General features: G+C 43.5%; 1 protein-coding gene across 1 annotated transcript; it reads left to right on the top strand.

Annotated features, from left to right (window-relative positions):
• Positions 1-760: 760 nt before the first annotated feature.
• Positions 761-5,988, top strand: LOC142520304 (uncharacterized). Its single transcript, XM_075623306.1, has 7 exons — positions 761-2,380; positions 2,426-2,839; positions 2,960-3,154; positions 3,460-4,853; positions 5,101-5,185; positions 5,239-5,500; positions 5,615-5,988. Exons 1-7 carry the CDS (start codon positions 761-763, stop codon positions 5,986-5,988), a joined length of 4,344 nt encoding a protein of 1,447 aa, XP_075479421.1.
• Positions 5,989-19,679: the final 13,691 nt, after the last annotated feature.

Raw genomic sequence — 19,679 nt, forward strand, 5'->3', positions numbered from 1 at the left:
GCAAACAATCAGGACACTTTGCTAGAGTGTGTCCACAGCGAGGTGCCCAGGGATTCCAGGGAGCAAAATCATCTGGATCAGTGGCTCAGACAGATAGACGAGTGATACCCCTGTAAGGGTCCGGGATAATGGTGACCCATTTCCGGGTTAGTGATGACCCGGGTTATCGGTTGAATAGCCCGGATCAAAAGACAGCTGCCCTGGCACTTCTTCGCCACCCGGTTTCTCATACAGGTACCCAGGTAACCAACTACCCAGGCCACCTCGAGAATTGCACCACACTCGAGTGTGATCGATACAGGCAGCCTAATCCGTCAGAACCACTTGGGCTTGGAGTGTCCTAGAAGTCATCAGAAGCTACAAATATGGGCAGCCGACTTGCCATACTTAGTAGGTGGCACAAGAATCGAGGTACCTACCCCATTTTCTACTATAAATTGCAGATATTAGTGTCATTTAAACATTCGGAAATCTTTGAACTAAAAGCAATTACATATTTCCCTTCAAATATTGCTTGTGTTCATAAAAAAGTCTGCTGACTTAAGCATCGGAGTGGCCACGCCGGACATCCCTCCGGCGCCCATTCACGAGTTACTTTCTTGTTTACAGGTGTTGATCCAAGCCATTATCTTCACTCAAATTCCCAAACATTATAAATTATTGATTTGGTCCGTTGAAGCCTCGTACCCGGCTCACCTATTTTAACGAGATCACATCATTGGCGCCGTCTGTGGGAAAACACTGAGTTCGAGACGTTGATATGGCTCATACGAGAAGAACCAACCAGGGTAATTCTCACGCCCAGGGTGATGGGGGGCAAACTTCAAGACAAGCTGATGTTAGTAACATTGGAACAAACCTCATTACCCTGACCCCTGAAGAGTTAAAGAAAATGATGGCCGATGCCGGTGTGCTAGCTATGGCCAGGAAGGAGGTCTCTCACCCTGTCACACCACCCGGTGATAAACAGGGACGTGATCAGGTACTTGAGCAGGAGCAGGAGCAGGGGCAGGGAAGGAGGGATAACGAGATGGTAGGAGAAGACGAGGGATCCAGTGCTGGGTCCAAATCTCCTACCATGGCAGAGGAATTGATGGAATTAAGGCAGAAGATGAAGGTCTTGGAAGGACAGTTGGAAAGACGGAGCGTTGCCCGGGCAGTCCCGAGAGGATGCCCGTTTTCTGATATCATCGTCCGGGAGCCTCTTCCTGGAAATTTCAAATCTGCGAAGGTGAAAGACTATGATGGCAATGCAGACCCGGAGGAATACCTGGCCAGGTTTGAAAATATGGCCATGTTGCACTGTTACACTGATAGAATCAAGTGCAAGGTGTTCCTAACAACACTGGTGGATTCAGCTCAGAGGTGGTTCGAAGGCTTGACTTCCCAAAGTATCAGTTCCTTTGAAGACTTCCAGAAGGTGTTTTTACACCATTTTAGCAGCAGTAAAAAGTACAAAAAGACTGCTTTTAGCCTTTTTGAAGTTAAGCAGAACCCAGAAGAGAGTTTAAGGGCCTATATCAGAAGATTCAACAGAGTGGCCCTAGACGTCCCTACTTGTGCCACTGAAACGAAGACTACTGCATTCACCCAGGGTTTGAGAGAGGGTGAGTTCTTCAAGTCACTTACTAAGAAGGTGCCGGGATATTTCGAGGATCTATTGTCGCGAGCAGAAATATATATCAATATGGAGGAAGCCCAGAAACAAAAGAGGGACTCTGTGAGAAAAGAAAAAGGAGACCGGATGTCTAAGCCCGAGGAGAGGGGACAGAAAAGAGGCAATACAGGGCACTTTTCTCACCACGTGCCTCTGAAAATTGCTCGGGAGAGGGAAGTGCAGGAGTGCAGCAGAGATTTGGCCCCGGATCATCAGTTATCCCGGCCAGAAAAAAGTGGATTTTGCTCTTTTCACAAAGTATGCCACCATAACACTGAAAACTGCAAGGCACTAAAGGGGAATTATGCCTCATCCTCCATCCCGGGACCCAGTAGCAATAGCCAGAGGCCAAGAATGCCACCTTGGACATCTCGGCCACTAGGATCCAGCGCCCGAGGAGGAAGTGTGAGTAATATCCCGAGGATTGAGCCTAGTAGAATAAGGGAGCCTGAGCCCAAGATAAAAAAGAATTCGCCCCCTACCACAGGAATGATCAAAATGATATTAGGAGGCTCTACTGATGGAGATTCTCACCGGGCGAGGAAGGGGAGAAGCAGGAGGGATTTTTTGGAGGTAGAAGGAGCAAGAAGGAATGAGGCGATCATTAGTTTTGGCCCGGAAGATTTGAGAGGGGTGAGTCTGCCCCACAACGACGCCCTGGTGATCCAAGCCAGAGTGGCGAATTATGATATTCTACGGGTCTTTGTGGACTCAGGCAGCTCTGTAAATGTAATTTTTAAAGATGCATTTGTACAGATGGATTTGCAGGGCTACCACCTAGAGGCTGTGGAGACAGCCCTCTTTGGTTTTGCTGGCCATATGGTTTACCCGGAAGGGGAGATCATGTTGCCATTAACCTTGGGTTCTCAGGATCTTAAGAGGACGGTGATGACTTCATTCACCGTAGTGGATTCCCCGTCATCATATAATATCATTTTGGGGAGACCGGCTATGAACGAATTGAGAGCCGTAGCATCCACATACCACCAAAAGATAAAATTTCCAGTAGGAGCTCGGGTGGGAGAAGTCCGAGGAGATCAACCATCCTCTCAGAAATGCTATGTGGAGGCAGTTCGGGCGGATCAGAGTAGAACAAGGAAGGAAGGGAAGAAGGCAAGGGTGGACGGGGAAAGAACGATGGGGAGAGGAGAGGTGCATTTTGTGGCAGAAGAAGAACAAGAAGTAGTAGAAATCGGACCAGGCCAGCAAATCCGGGTGGCCCGAGATCTCAGTATATCCACTCGGGTCAGTCTGATTCATTGTTTAAAAACTAATATTCATGTGTTTGCTTGGTCCCAACAGGAGTTGACAGGGATTTCTCCCTTGATAGCAGAACATCAATTGAACATCCTCCCGGGATCTCACCTAGTAAAACAAAAAAAGAGGCACTTTGGCCTTGAAAAGGACAAAGTAATTGATGCGGAAATTAAGGAGCTTCTGAAAGCTGGCCACATTAGGGAAATTCAATTCTCCACATGGCTTTCGAATGTAGTCTTGGTACCCAAATCTACCGGGAGGTGGCGCATGTGTGTAGACTTCCGCGATCTCAACAAGGCGTGCCCCAAAGATCATTATCCTCTGCCCAGGATTGATCAGCTGGTGGATTCCACCTCGGGCTATGAATTGCTAAGTTTCATGGACGCATACCAGGGGTACCATCAAATCCCTCTGGCTAAAAAGGATCAAGACAAAGCCAGCTTCATCACCTCGGGAGGTACATTTTGTTATATTGTAATGCCTTTCGGGTTGAAGAATGCAGGGGCTACTTACCAACGTCTGATGGATAAAGTCTTTGAAAGCAGCTGGGACGGAATGTGGAAGTCTATATGGATAATATTCTATCCAAATCCCGAGAGGGTGCCAGCTTTATTAGTGATCTAGAAAAAACTTTTGCGACTCTCATGCATTATGGAATCAAGCTTAATCCTGCCAAGTGTATTTTTGGCGTGAAGAGTGGCAAATTCTTGGGATTCATTGTGACAGACCGAGGGATCGAGGTGAATCAAGAGAAAGTCGAATCTGTGCTAAGCATGTCATCTCCCCGATCTGTCAAGAAGGTACAAAAGCTAACTGGGAGAATTGATTTCCTTTCCAGATTTATTTCCCGATCAGCACACTGGAGTTATCCTTTTTTTCAAATCTTAAGGAAGGCCCAGCAATTAGGATGGGATGAGAAATGTGAACAGGCCTTCCAGGACTTGAAAATTCATCTTGCCGGGCTCCCGGTGTTGGTGAAACCAGAACCTGGAGAAAAATTATATGTCTACCTGTCCGCTACAGAGTATGCTGTCAGCTCTGTTCTAATAAAAGAGGAAGGAACTGATCAAAAACCTGTCTATTATGTCAGCCATGCTCTGAGGGGGCCCGAGCTCCGGTATAGCGAAGTGGAGAAAATTGCTTTGGCCCTATTCATGACCGCCCGGAAGCTAAGACCTTACTTTCTGTCACATCAGGTTATTGTTCTTACCAATAGTCCTCTGGGTAGGATCATGACTCATTCCGAAGTATCCGGGCGAATGATAAAATGGACAGTAGAGTTGGGTGAATATGACATCGAGTACAAGCCCCGAGTGGCCATTAAAGCACAGGCTTTGTCAGATTTCTTATCTGAAATGATCCAGCCCGGTGAGGAGGAGGTATGGAAAGTATCAGTGGATGGGGCATCTAGCCTGATGGGGTGCGGAGTAGGGGTGGTATTAGTGTCTCCCTTGGGTGAAAAGGTCAAATTAGCATTAAGAATTGATTCCCGGATAACCAATATTGAAGCTGAGTATGAGGCAGTTCTTGCAGGTATTCGAGCTGCCAGGGAAGTTGGAGCTTCTCGGATTATTCTATATTCTGATTCACAACTCATCACTCAACAAATAAAGGGCATTTATGAGGATAAGGATGACAAGATGCTTAAATATTTACGGCTCATTCGAGCCCAAGCAGAAAGCTTCATGGATTGGAGTATTGATCAAGTACCCCGAGAAGAAAACAGTGAGGCAGACGCTTTGGCTAAAATGGCTACTTCTTTATCAGAAGTTAATACCCGGGAGGTGTTGCATATTACTCGGCTGGTTCTCTCTACGGAGGAAGAAGCATCACCCATGCCTGAAGATTCATGGATGACACCACTGATCGCGTATATTACGAACCATGAGCTCCCTGAGGATAAAGCCCGAGCTCAAAAGATCAAAAGACAAGCCCCCAGGTTTTGTTCTCTTAAATAAAATTTTGTACAGAAGATCATTCCAAGGACCGCTTTTGAAGTGTTTAAATGAAAAAGAGGTGGATTATGTTCTCCGAGAAATTCATGAGGGGTGTTGTGCCGAGCACCTCGGAGGAATGTCTTTAACTCAAAAAACAATGCTTGCTGGATTCTGGTGGCCCACCTTAAAACAAGATTCTGCTCATTTGGTCCAAATTTGTGAGGCCTGTCAGCATCATTCGAATTTCAGCTACAGCCCGGCCACTCTCATGAAGCCTATTTGGGCATCCCGCCCTTTTGATCAATGGGGCATGGATATTGTGGGTCCTTTTCCGGTTGCCCGGGCTCAGAAAAATTCTTACTAGTAGCTGTTGACTACTTTTCTAAGTGGGTTGAAGCTGAGCCTTTAGCAAAGATCACCGAGCAGGAAGTATTGAAATTTTTATGGAAGAACATTGTGTGCCGGTTCGGAGTGCCCAGGAGAATAATCTCGGACAATGGAAGACAATTTCAAGGCAAAGGAATTACGTCATGGTGCCAGGAAATGAAAATCACTCAATCTTTTACCTCTGTTGCATATCCTCAAGCCAATGGTCAAACAGAAGTTGTCAACAGAGTCATTGTGCAAGCATTAAAGGCAAGACTTCAGGGTAAAGGAAAGGATTGGGTGGAGGAGTTACCTAGTGTCATATGGGCTTACAGAACTACTCCCCGGGCACCTACTCAAGAAACTCCCTTCAGTTATGTATATGGTTCTGAAGCAGTTCTTTCAGAAGAGATCGGGCAGACCTCTTCCCGGGTAGAATCTTACCCGGAGGACAACGACCAGAGCAGGGCCATGGAGTTGGACTTAATAGAAGAAAAAAGGAACAGGGCATTTATTCGAATGGAGGCATACAGAAATCGGGTGATGAAATCATATAACAAGAAGGTCCGTATTCGAAACTTCCAAGTTGGGGATTTAGTCATGAAAAAAGTCAACCCTGCTGGGGAAGTTGGGAAGCTGGAAGCCCGATGGGAAGGACCTTACAAAATCACTCGGAGAGTCAACTCGGGATCTTTTTATTTAGAAGATGCGCAGGGACGTCCCCTCAAAAGGCCTTGGAATGCGTTTAACTTAAAGAAGTACTATGCATAATAGATGTAATTGTTTGACGGAAGAAATCAATAAAAAATATATATTTTCTCAGAGTATTGCGTTTGTTATTATATCTTGGGAGCTGCTATGACCCGGTTCTTAAAAAGCCAAGGGCACTACACCCTGGCTCGGGGCACCACACCTCGACCATTCCCAAGTCCCGGGACAGGATCCCCGGCCCAAGGCTCCGTACCTTGGTTCTTAAAAAGCCCAGGGCACTACACCCTGGCTCGGGGCACCACACCTCGATCATTCCCAAGTCCCGGGACATGATCCCCGGCCCAAGGCTCCATACCTTGGTTGTTAAAAAGCCCAGGGCACTACATCCTGGCTCGGGGCACCACACCACGACCATTCCCAAGTCCCGGGACATGATCCCCGGCCCAAGGCTCCGTACCTTGGTTCTTAAAAAGCCCAGGGCACTACACCCTGGCTCGGGGCACCACACCTCGACCATTCCCAAGTCCCGGGACATGATCCCCGGCCCAAGGCTCCGTACCTTGGTTCTTAAAAAGCCCAGGGCACTACACCCTGGCTCTGGGCACCACACCTCGACCATTCCCAAGTCCCGGGACATGATCCCCGGCCCAAGGCTCCGTACCTTGGTTCTTAAAAAGCCCAGGGCACTACACCCTGGCTCGGGGCACCACACCTCGACCATTCCCAAGTCCCGGGACATGATCCCCGGCCCAAGGCTCCGTACCTTGGTTCTTAAAAAGCCCAGGGCACTACACCCTGGCTCGGGGCACCACACCTCGACCATTCCCAAGTCCCAGGACATGATCTCCGGCCCAAGGCTCCGTACCTTGGTTCTTAAAAAGCTCAGGGCACTACACCCTGGTTTGTGGAATCCAAGAAATACTCCTTTTGAGTTCAGGTTTAAATCTCTACATCTGGAGTATTAATTAAGCTACTTATTTAACGTATGGACCGGGACCCCGGGTATTCGATTGAAATTACCTTTTTCTCCTACTAAGAAATACTCATAAGTTATTGCATTACCCGGGTTGCGAAAAAATTGTCAAAAATCATATTGAAAAAAGCACAGCGACGGAAAGAAATCAACATTTCCTTACAAAGTTCAAAGGCAAGAAATACAAAGGAGAAAAATACAGAGTAAATTACAGGCCTATTCTAAAGTCTGCTGCCCTGATGGTTCTCCGGATTCCCCGGGAGTCTTCTCAGCCTCTTTCTCGATAGCATCATCTTTGGGAAGGGAAGCAATGGCCTTATGAATATCAAGAAAGCCCTTCTTATCTGTCGGAATCAGGCCTATCTCCTCAAATTGCTCCTGGCATTTCTCAAAGCCAATCGAAAAGTATTTGTAGGCCCTATCTTAACAGCTGCTTGGAACTCCGCCGATTGAAGGAAAGTAGTCCTCCATTCTTCATGGGTCAGCTGAAGAAGTCTGAGCTTATCTTCAGCAGCTTCGGCTCGATGTTGCTGGGCACTGGCTTCATCCTCGAGATAGCTAATCCGAGATGCCAGGAACGCAATTTGCCTCTGAGAAGCCTCCTCCCGGGCTATGCTCTCATCACGAGAAAGTTGAGCCGCGGCCAGCTCTTGATTAGCTGCTTCAAAGAAAGCTTGGAGACTGGCAGTTGTCTCCTCGTGAAGCTTCTGGGCCCGGGCCATCTCTCCTTGGAGATGGTCATGAATATCCTGAGCCGCCCGGGCTTGCTTACCCTTCTTGGTTGCCACCGCTGCCACCTCTTCAAAGGCCGAAACTAGCATCTGGGCAGCCTGGATAAGAAGGAATCTTAAAAAAAGAAAAAGGGGGGAGGGAGAGAGAGAGAAAAGAAATAAAAGAATAAAACCTACAGACAGAAGACTGTTGGACCCCTCCAAAAACCTCACACTAGAAGGAGTGCTTTTCAGGATAGCTATCTCAGCAGGGCTGAGCACCTTCTTGAAACGCTTAACACCAACAGCGGAAGCTCCCTCGAAGAAGATGTTAGCCAGAGAAAGCTGGTCGGTTGGAAGGAGCTCTTGGCGAGGTTCTATATTGGACTGGGGGGGGAGAGGAGGAGGTGGAGCAGATCGGAAGGCGCCTTGGTCACCCTCGGAAGGGTCTTCGAGAATAACCAGCTCGGGTTCTGCAGTAGCTTTTCGTTTTCTCTGAGAGAGGGGAATGAGATCTTCAGATTCCTCCGAGTTCTCAGTCATCGCCCGGGAAGCGCCATCTTGGGGAGGTTCTTCCCGGGACACCTCAGCTCTCAAGGCTGCCGCTTCTGCATCCCATTTTTTCTTTTCTTCCGCAGCTGCCCGGCGAGCCGCCATCTCCTTCTCTCGGGCTGCCTTCTCAGCTGCACGCCTTTTAGCAAAAGCTGCTTGCATCTCAGAGTTATCTGCATAGAGGAGTAACAGGGTTATGATACATTAAATAAACAGGATAAAGGAATAAGAAAGCATAGAAGATAAAGTATGTACCGAGTTGAGAACCCGAGCCAGCCACCTCATCAATTACCCGGTCTATGGGGTCCTCAGCCCGGGCACTCAACCCGTAGGCCACTAAGTTCTCTTCTGAGATAAGAATGGAAGAGGAGTACTTGTGTCCCTCCACGAGGGTTTGACTCAGGAGGAAAGGCTCCTCAAATTTGTAGGATGGAGGAAGGGAAGGTTGTTGGGGAAGGGAAGGGAGAAACTGGGTTAGACAGGGTAAAGGACCCGGGAGTTGGATGTAAAAAAATCTTCCTTTCCATCCCTTTTGAGATGAAGGGATGTCATCGAGGAATCGGGCGTTTAACCGGGATTTAAGGGAAAATACATTACCCCCGAAATGGCAAGAAAAATAATAGTGAAGGATGAGGGGGGTGATGAGAAGATTATTCATTTTAAAAAGGACATAGGCCGAGGCCATAATCCTGAAAGAATTGGGATGAAATTGATTGACAGGTACACCAAAAAATTTGGCAACATCAATATAAAAGGGATGAACGGGAAACCGAAGACCATTCCTAACCTTGTCCCGAAAGAAAGTTGTGTACCTAGGAGGAGGGTTATCGGCCCTATCAGAGGGCCCAGGTATCAAGATAGAAATGGAAGAAGGAATATTGCCCAGCACTCGGAGTTCCTCATCTGCCCCCAAGCGTAAGGCGCTTTGCATAGAGGAGAACCAGGGAGTTCCCGGGATCTCGACCGCCCGAAGACTCGAGACCTTGGCTTTAACCTTACCCTTGTTCTTTGCAAGAGCTCGGGCCCGAGAGTGGCCAGAAGATAAAGGTTTAGAAAAGAGAGGTTTGGTTGGAAGTGCCACTGGTTTTTTAGAAGGTTGGGTAATGGAGCGACGTGGGGGAGAGGGAGGAGAATCAGAACGAAGTGCGGAAGACTCAGCGCTAGGAGAGCCACGCGCATTCGCTCCTGAGGTGGAAGAAGTGGAGTGAGACATTTTAAAAGAAGAAAACTTACGACGATATATGCGGTGGAAGGTTGCCGGAAATGATTTCGCACAAGTAGAGCCTCGAGAAGAGAATTCGCAAGAGCTTCGCTGCAATTTCGAATTTGAGAGTAATTTTTGGAAAACCTGTTAGTTAGTATATATAGGCGTTGGGGGAAGATCTCAGCCGTTTTTTTAAAAAGCATGCGTGGACGACCACGATTTGCCTAGAAAATTGTACCAGGCATACGAGGGGACACACGCAATAATTAAAAATGTCAGACTTATCGGCTCATCAAAATACGAAACGTTCCTGATCGTTGATAGAAAGGGCACGCGTTATCATGGCATCCCGTGGGTTACCCAAGATCTCATCTTAAGCCCGGGAGGTCTGAGGCCCCGGCATCTTATCTTAATCCCGGGAAAAGTAAGGCCCCGGTACTTCATTTTGAGCCTGGGGAATTTTAGGGCCCGTTTTTTTTCAGTTGATCACTTATCAGTTCTGGATATTTATTCTGATTCATTTTATGGTACATATATCATGCGGTGTCAATGAAATACGGACAATAAGAGTAACTAGATAAACATTTTATTATTATTATTATTATTATTCCGGGAATTCTTTACCCGTTACATTAAAAAATTCCTCTTCTACAGAGGCTATCCACTTAATCACAAAACTCTTTACAGAGTTACCAGTGAACGCCTTCATAAAGCTAGCAGAGTCGGCAATCTTCTGCAGCGTCCCCCTCTCTTTATGAAGCAATAGATGGAGGATAAAGTCGTCCTCATAGAGGTCCTCCGTATTAGAAATCTGCAAGCGTTCCCGATACTTTGCAAACTTGGCCACCAGTTCAGGAGTGATAGCCTCCTCCCACTCGTGAAGAAGCTGAAGTCCTTGCAGCTCCTCCCAGTAATGGAGGATCTTTTGGAAGACTTCATCTTCCAATTCAGATTTTCTTTTCTCAAAAGCCGCTTGCAAAAACTCTTCTGCCATGTCGGGAGATTTCGAACCACTGGAACCCGCCATTGCACTTCTTGAGGACTGAATTGATGGAATGTTGGAGAATAGGTAAGCAGGTTACTGTATATATATATAGGAAGGAATCAGTCTCCATCGTCGATCCGAACCCAATCGGACGATCAGAGGGAATCTAGGAAATTGAGCAGGCAGATGAAAAGACGTGTACGGGTATCGAGGAAACAGGCTCATTATTACCTCGGAATACAAACAATTTTCGACGGTGTCACTGTTAACGCATGCAGCATAATGACATTCATTGGATTTCCCGAGAATACTAAACGATGAATGTACAAAACCTGAGAGATATGGAAGCCTGACACCTCATCACTTCTGCAGGATATTTAGAGACCCAAGGCTCTTATTCACTCTTGGATATGTTTTGGAGTAAACATGCATGACTGATCGGGACAGCGAGTCAAGCTCTAGCCCGACTATTTTTAGGATGTGTGGTGATACCCCTGTAAGGGTCCGGGATAATGGTGACCCATTTCCGGGTTAGTGATGACCCGGGTTATCGGTTGAATAGCCCGGATCAGAAGACAGCTGTCCGGGCACTTCTTCTCCACCCGATTTCTCATACATGTACCCAGGTAACCAACTACCCAGGCCACCTCGAGAATTGCACCACACTCGAGTGTGATCGATACAGGCAGCCTAATCCATCAGAACCACTTGGGCTTGGAGTGTCCTAGAAGTCATCAGAAGCTACAAGTATGGGCAGCCGACTTGCCATACTTAGTAGGTGGCACAAGAATCGAGGTACCTACCCCATTTTCTACTATAAATAGCAGGTATTAGTGTCATTTAAACATTCGAAAATCTTTGAACTAAAATCACTTACATATTTCCCTTCAAATATTGCTTGTGTTCATAAAAAACCCTGCTGACTTAAGCATCGGAGTGGCCACGCCGGACATCCCTCCGGCGCCCATTCACGAGTTACTTTCTTGTTTACAGGTGTTGATCCAAGCCATTATATTCACTCAAATTCCCAAACATTATAAATTATTGATTTGGTCCGTTGAAGACCCATACCCGGCTCACCTATTTTAACGAGATCACATCAACGAGTATCTGCTATTCACTCCTTCCAGACACCACCAACGACTCCTCAGTCACAGCCAAGGCCAGGAGGAAGCCAGACAGGTAGCCAACCTCCTAGACAGTAGGCCAGAGTGTTGCCTTGTTCAAGGAACAGGCCCAAAGTGCATCTGAGAAGATGGTGACAGGTAATTGTTTCAAGTATGGTTATTTTGCATATGTATTGATAGATAATAATGCATTCCATACGAATATCTTTGAATGAATTGCATTGATATATGCTTTGTCTATTAAGTTATTATTTGCTGTAGTATTGATCTCTTTTCCGTTGGGGAGAGGTTTTGTATCAGTGACATTTGTTAGACTTTGTATGCTACAGTATGACAGATATGAGATTGAGTTAGATTGCATTGTACTTGGATGTCCGATTTTGACTGTATTATCGGTACTTATATGTTGACCAAGTACAGAGCTACCGTTGATTTTTCAAGAAGATTGAAAGATTCAGATAGATATGATTGATGAACGGAAATTTTACGGTAATGATTCTAGATCTAGTATTCCTTGGATATATGTGATATTGAGGACTCGATTATTACAGAAATGAACGAAGAGATTCCTTATGTATTTAGTTGACATACTGAAATCGAGCCTATCATTGGCTGATTTGCCAGTGGTATATGAAATTGCTGATGTGTTTTCAGACGGGATTTCAGAATTGCTTCCAGTCAGAAAGATAGATTTCAGCATTAATTGCATACCAGGTACAGTTCTTATTTTTGAAATACAGGATAGATAGTATTGATCCAATTGAAAGACTTGAAAGACCAGTTAGAAGATTTCTAGCCGAGAGTCACATTTGATTGAGTGTTTCTATTTGGGATGCCCCAGCTATGTTTGTGGGTTGATGAACCGCATGTTCAGAAGTATTTTGATGATTTTATGCTTGTTTTATCTATGATATCCTGAGATATTAGAAGCATATGACTGATCAGATCGAACATTTGCAAATTGTATTAAATGTTCTGAGAAATGAAATGTTGTATACAAAAACTGTTTAGATGTGAATCTTGGCCGAGATATATTGTATTCAGAACATGTTAGATCCGAAGATAGTATATCGGTTGATCTTAGCGCAGTCAAAGTCATGATCAGTTGGCTGAGACCGATAGCATTGTCAGAAATTACAGTTTTATGAGTTTAGCAGATCAGTATCGATGAGTGATGTTTCGAATCTAATTGAATATTGCTGTTGTTCTGAATCCATGTTTGAAACAGATAGTAGACAGTGGAGAATTTATATTGTGCAGACCGAACCAGAACTGATTTTGAAAATTAAAGCAGTTCAGAAATTTGATCAGAATGTTCAGAACTCGGTTTCGAGGATCAGAGCAGGGCATCGATCAGAGTATCAGGTATGTGACAGTGTAGCGTATATGAATAACCGTATTGTTGTGCCAAATATTTCAGATTTTAGATGACAGATATTGTCAGAAGTGCATAACAACCGATGCAGTATTCGTTCTGATGGCAGAAAATGTACAGTGATCTGAAAAGACAGTTTTGAGAAAAACAGATGAAATCAGATATTACAGAGTTGTGTTGAAATGTCTCAATTACCAGCAGGTAAATCCAGAAGGACAGAAACCAGGGGGATTATTACAGAGCATGTTTATTCCTGAATGGAAATGGAAGTACATTTCCATGGATTTTGTGACGAAGCTACCAAGATCCTCCCGAGGTTGTGATGTGATTCGAGTCGTGATTGATAGATTGACCGAATCCATATGTTTTATCTCGTACAAGATGAAGTACAGATATGATCGGATGGCAGAGATCTATGTTAGAGAGGTGGTCAAATTTTACAAAGTGCCGAAGTCGATGGTTTTAGACCGTGATTTTTGGTTTACTTCACACTTTGGATGGAGTTACAGCAAGCGCTAGGTACGAAGGATATCTGAGTACTGCATATTATTCACCGACTGACGGACAGTTAGAGTGGATTATCCAAATTTTGGAAGATATGCTTAGAGCTGTAATGCTTGATTTTAGCACTAATTGGCAGGATTCAATTCCATGTGGTGAGTTTTCGTACAACCACAGCTATCAGACGAGTATAGAGATGGCACCGTTTGAGACGTTATACGGTAAGAAGTATGGATCCTCTCTTGATATGGGACGATATCTCTGAGGTTCCTGAGATTGAACCTGATATTATCATAGATATGACAGAAAAAGTGAAGCTGATTCAAAAAAAAAAAAGAAAAAGTTGTCTCCACATTATATTTAATCATACGAAATCCTTGAAAAGATAGGAGATCGTACCTATCGATTCGTTTTATCGCCTTCTTTATCGGGGATACCTGATATTTTCATGTGTCGTTATGGAGGAATATCTGTCTTATGCTTCACATGTTATTCAGCCAGACGAGGCAGAACTGGGTGAGACACTGAGTTACTTTAAAAAAAAATCAATTCAGATTCTCGATAGAAAAGAAAAGCAACTCAGAACAAAGAAGTTATCTGGGAGACGGAATCTGATATGAGACCGAGATTTCAGAATTGTTTCATTGAGGTGAGTTCTCTGATTAACTTCCGTATACATTTCTTTCGGATATGATATGATTGCCGGTGATTTCGGGGACGAAATCGTATCTTAGGGAGGGAGAAATGTAATGCCCGAGATTTTGAGTCTGTTGATCTGAGATTATTGATTTTGAACTGATATGATTATAGATGGATCATCCCGAGCGCCAATGTTCAATATGGTTAGAATTTGGACAGCAAGTTCGGAGCCCAGGCGGAAGTTTTTGACCGCCCGCGCGCCAGTGTGTGACAAGTCAAGTGATCGGGCATAACACTTCGCGCCCGGGCGGTAATTATTGACCGCCCGAGCGCCGACCGAGATTCAAGAAAAAGAGACACGTTTCTTCAGCAAGCAACGTGGAGGTATATATATATGTATATCATTCATTTAATTCAGTAAAAGAAACGGAAAAGAGCTTCAGAAAGTTAAGGAGAAATCCTTACGCCTTTTCACCTTTAGATTTGTGATTTACGCAAAATCCACCCGTCCGATTTTCAATCCGACTTCTGTACCGTGTTTCTATCGACGAGAGCTTCAACTGGACGTAAGTTTTATTACGTTTTGATATGATTTGAAATTATGATACTGCCAGGATCAGTTATGATTGATATATGCTGTTCTTGACATGGTAGACATCGTATAAGCAAAACCGGGTCGAAGAACAGATACCGTAGGAAACTGTTATGATTTTCAGAACTGATATGATTGAGATTGTACAGATTTTAGATTATGATCTATTATTGTTGAGATTATGGGTTGTACTGATATTGGTTATGAGCTGTGTTATTATATCTGTGATGTTGAGATTGACGGGGTTATTGAGATCGTATTGTTATGGCGTCAAAATATCAATAGATTGATATTAATCAGATTCGCTATTGATTGAGATTGCATCGTTGTACAGTTGACATTGATCAGATTATGTCTAGATTTGAGTATTGATCTGAAAAGGTCTTGAATTGAATTATACATTGACACAGTATATTCGATATTGTTATTACAAGATTGAATATGGATAGAGTTGAATTCGAGACTTCGACTTCGTCAGACCGAGAAGAGAAAGGTATAAATCAATGTTGATTCGGGATTGCACAACTCGAGTTAGATTTGACTTGAGTTTCCAAAAATCACATACTGAATGATTATTGCATTGATATTTGCAATTCTTGATATTGATATGCTTAGTCCATTGATCTATAAGAAAGCATGAGTTAGAGTTGGGCAGATCTGCCTAGTCTTTGGCGAATCGCCATGGCAGAACCGCCAAGTCACTGGACTTTTGGATATATATCGATATACTGAGGAGAAGTTGAAACAACGCCAGCTGAATATTGAAGAATACGTGGCAAAGTTCTCTAATTTACTACGTTTTGCTCCTCATGTGGCTGGGAATGATAGAGCTGTAGTTGATCAGTCCATTAGTGGATTGAATCCAGAAATAGCTGCGTTGGTAAATGTAGAACGACCTCATTATTTTGCTGAAGCCTTGAACATGGCGAAGGGAGCTGAGGCAAGTTTGATTCCACAGCGAGGAATGTCGTGTGTTGTTCACCCACAGAAACAACAACCTTCAGTTCAATTCTTGCAATCATTGTCTCGAATTGATAGTGGCGGTAGTAGTAAAGGAAAAGAAGATTTCCTGAAAGCTCATAAGAAACAGTTTAAGAAACTAGGGAGTGGTTCATCTAGCTCCAGTGGTTCTAGCAAGAGTTATAAAGTAGAGTACTGCAGAACTTGTGGAGGAAGACATTCCACAGAGCAATGCCGAGGTGTGTTCGGTAGTTGCCGGATCTGCAGACAATCAGGACACTTTGCTAGAGTGTGTCCACAGCGAGGTGCCCAGGAATTCCAGGGAGCATAATCATCTGGATCAGTGGCTCAGACAGATAGACGAGTATCTGCTATTCACTCCTTCTAGACACCACCAACGACTCCTTAGTCAAAGCCAGGACCAGGAGGAAGCCAGACAGGTAGCCAACCTCCTAGACAGTAGGCCAGAGTGTTTCCTTGATCAAGGAACAGGCCCAAAACGCATCTGAGAAGATGGTGACAGGTAATTGTTTCCTGTATGGTTATTTTGCATATGTATTGATAGATAATAATGCATTCCATACGAATATCTTTGAATGAATTGCATTGATATATGCTTTGCTTATTAAGTTATTATTTGCTGTAGTATTGATCTCTTTTCCGTTAGGGAGAGGTTTTGTATCAGTGACATCTGTTAGACTTTTTATGCTACAGTATGACAGATATGAGATTGAGTTAGATTCCATTGTACTTGGATGTCCGATTTTGACTGTATTATCGGTACTGATATGTTGACCAAGTACAGAGCTACCGTTGATTTTTCACGAAGATTGAAAGATTCAGATAGATATGATTGATGAACGGAAATTTTACGGTAATGAATGCATACCAGGTACAGTTCTTATTTTTGAAATACTGGATAGATAGTACTGATTGAATTGAAAGACTTGAAAGACCAGTTAGAAGATTTCTAGCCGAGAGTTACATCTGATTGAGTGTTTCTATTTGGGATGCCCCAGCTATGTTTGTGGGTTGATGAACCGCATGTTCAGATGTATTTTAATGATTCTATGCCTGTTTTATCTATGATATCCTGAGCTATTAGAAGCTTATGAATGATCAGATCGAACATTTGCAAATTGTATTGAATGTTCTAAGAAATGAAATGTTGTATACAATAACTGTTGAGATGTGAATCTTGGCCGAGACATATTGTATTCAGAACATGTTAGATCCGAAGATAGTATATCGGTTGATCTTAGCACAGTCAAAGTCGTGATCAGTTGGCTGAGACCGATAGCATTGTCAGAAATTACAGTTTTATGAGTTTAGCAGATCAGTATCGATGAGTGATGTTTCGAATCTAATTGAATATTGTTGTTGTTCTGAATCCATGTTTGAAACAGACAGTAGAAAGTGGAGAATTTATATTGTGCAGACCGAACCAGAACTGATTTTGAAAATTAAAGCAGTTCAGAAATTTGATCAGAATGTTCAGAACTCGGTTTCGAGGATCAGGGCAGGGAATCGATCAGAGTATCAGGTATGTGAAAGTGTAGAGTATATGAATAACTGTATTGTTTTGCCAAATATTTCAGATTTTAGATGAAAGATATTGTAAGAAGTGCATAACAACCGATGCAGTATTCGTTCTGATGGCAGAAAATTTACAGTGATCTGAAAAAACAGTTTTGAGAAAAATAGATGAAATCAGATATTACAGAGTTGTGTTGGAATGTCTCATTTACCAGCAGGTAAATCCAGAAAAACAGAAACTAGGGGGATTATTACAGAGCCTGTTTATTCCTGAATGGAAATGGGAGTACATTTCTGTGGATTTTTTGACGAAGCTACCGAGATCCTCCCGAGGTTGTGATTGATTCGAGTCGTGATTGATAGATTGACCGAATCCATATGTTTTATCTCGTACAAGATGATGTACAGATATAATCCGATGGCAGAGATCTATGTTAGAGAGGTGGTCAGATTTTACAAAGTGCCGAAACCGATGGTTTTAGACCGTGATTTTTGGTTTACTTCACACTTTGGATGGAGTTACAGCAAGCGCTAGGTACGAGGGATATCTGAATACTGCATATTATTCACGACTGACGGACAGTTAGAGTGGATTATCCAGATCTTGGAAGATATGCTTAGAGCTGTAATGCTTGATTTTAGCACTAATTGGCAGGATTCAATTCCATGTGCTGAGTTTTCCTACAACCACAGCTATCAGACGAGTATAGAGATGGCACCGTTTGTGACGTTATACGGTAAGAAGTATGGATCCCCTCTTGATTTGGGACGATATCTCTGAGGTTCCTGTGATTGAACCTTATATTTTCAGAGATATGACAGAAAAAGTGAAGCTGATTCAAAAAAAAAAAGGAAGTTGTCTCCACTTTATATTGAATCATACGAAATCCTTCAAAAGATAGGAGATCGTACCTATCGATTCGTTTTATCGCGTTCTTTATCGAGGATACCTGATAGGAAATATTTGTCTGATGCTTCACATGTTATTCAGCAAGACGAGGAAGTTATCTGGGAGACGGAATCTGATGTGAGACCGAGATTCAGAATTGTTTCATTGAGGTTAGTTCTCTGATTAACTTCCGTATAAATTTCTTTCTGATATGATATGATTGCCGGTGATTTCGGGGACGAAATCGTATCTTAGGGGGGGAGAAATGTAATGCTAGAGATTTTGAGTCTGTTGATCTGAGATTATTGATGTTGAACTGATATGATTATAGACGGATCATCCCGAGCGCCAATGTTCAATATGGTTAGAATTTGGACAGCAAGTTCGGCGCCCGGGCGGAAGTTTTTGACCGCCCGCGCGGCAGTGTGTGACAAGTCAAGTGATCGGGCATAACACTTCGCGCCCGGGCGGTAATTATTGACCGCCCGAGCGCCGACCGAGATTCAAGAAAAAGAGACACGTTTCTTCAGCAAGCAACGTGGAGGTATATATATATGTATATCATTCATTTAATTCAGTAAAAGAAACGGAAAAGAGCTTCAGAAAGTTAAGGAGAAATCCTTACGCCTTTTCACCTTTAGATTTGTGAGTTACGCAAAATCCACCCGTCCGATTTTCAATCCGACTTCAGTACCTTGTTTCTATCGACGAGAGCTTCAACTGGACGTAAGTATTATTACGTTTTGATATGATTTGAAATTATGATACTGCCAGAATCAGATATGATTGATATATGCTGTTCTTGACATGGTAGACATCGTATAAGCAAAACCGGGTCGAAGAACAGATACCGTAGGAAATTGTTATATTTTCAGAACTGATATGATTGAGATTGTACATATTTGAGATTATGATCTATTATTGTTGAGATTATGGGTTGTACTGATATTGATTAAGAGCTGTGTTATTATATTTGTGATGTTGAGATTGACGGGGTTATTGAGATTGTATTGTTATGCCGTCAAAACATCAATAGATTGATATTAATCAGATTCGCTATTGATTGAGATTGCATCGTTGTATAGTTGACATTGATCAGATTATGTCTAGATTTGAGTATTGATCTGAACAGGTCTTGAATTGAATTATAAATTGACACAGTATATTCGATATTGTTATTACGAGATTGAATATGGACAGAGTTGAATTCGAGACTTCGACTTCGTCAGACCGAGAAGAGAAAAGTATAAATCAATGTTGATTCGGGATTGCACAACTCGAGTTAGATTTGACTTGAGTTTCCCAAAATCACATACTGAATGATTATTGCATTGATATTTGCAATTCTTGATATTGATATGCTTAGTCCATTGATCTATAAGAAAGCATGAGTTAGAGTTGGGCAGATCCGCCTAGTCTTTGGCGAATCGCCATGGCAGAACCGCCAAGTCACTGGACTTTTGGATATATATCGATATACTGAGGAGAGGTTGAAACAGGGCCAGCTGAATATTGAAGAATACGTGGCAAAGTTCTCTAATTTACTACGTTTTGCTCCTCATGTGGCTGGGAATGATAGAGCTGTAGTTGATCAGTTCATTAGTGGATTGAATCCTGAAATAGCTGCAATTGTAAATGTAGAACGACCCCATTATTTTGCTGACGCCTTGAACATGGCGAAGGGAGCTGAGGCAAGTTTGATTCCACA

This window comes from Primulina tabacum, chromosome 12 (assembly GCF_025594145.1).
Source record: "Primulina tabacum isolate GXHZ01 chromosome 12, ASM2559414v2, whole genome shotgun sequence".
NCBI lineage: Eukaryota > Viridiplantae > Streptophyta > Magnoliopsida > Lamiales > Gesneriaceae > Primulina > Primulina tabacum.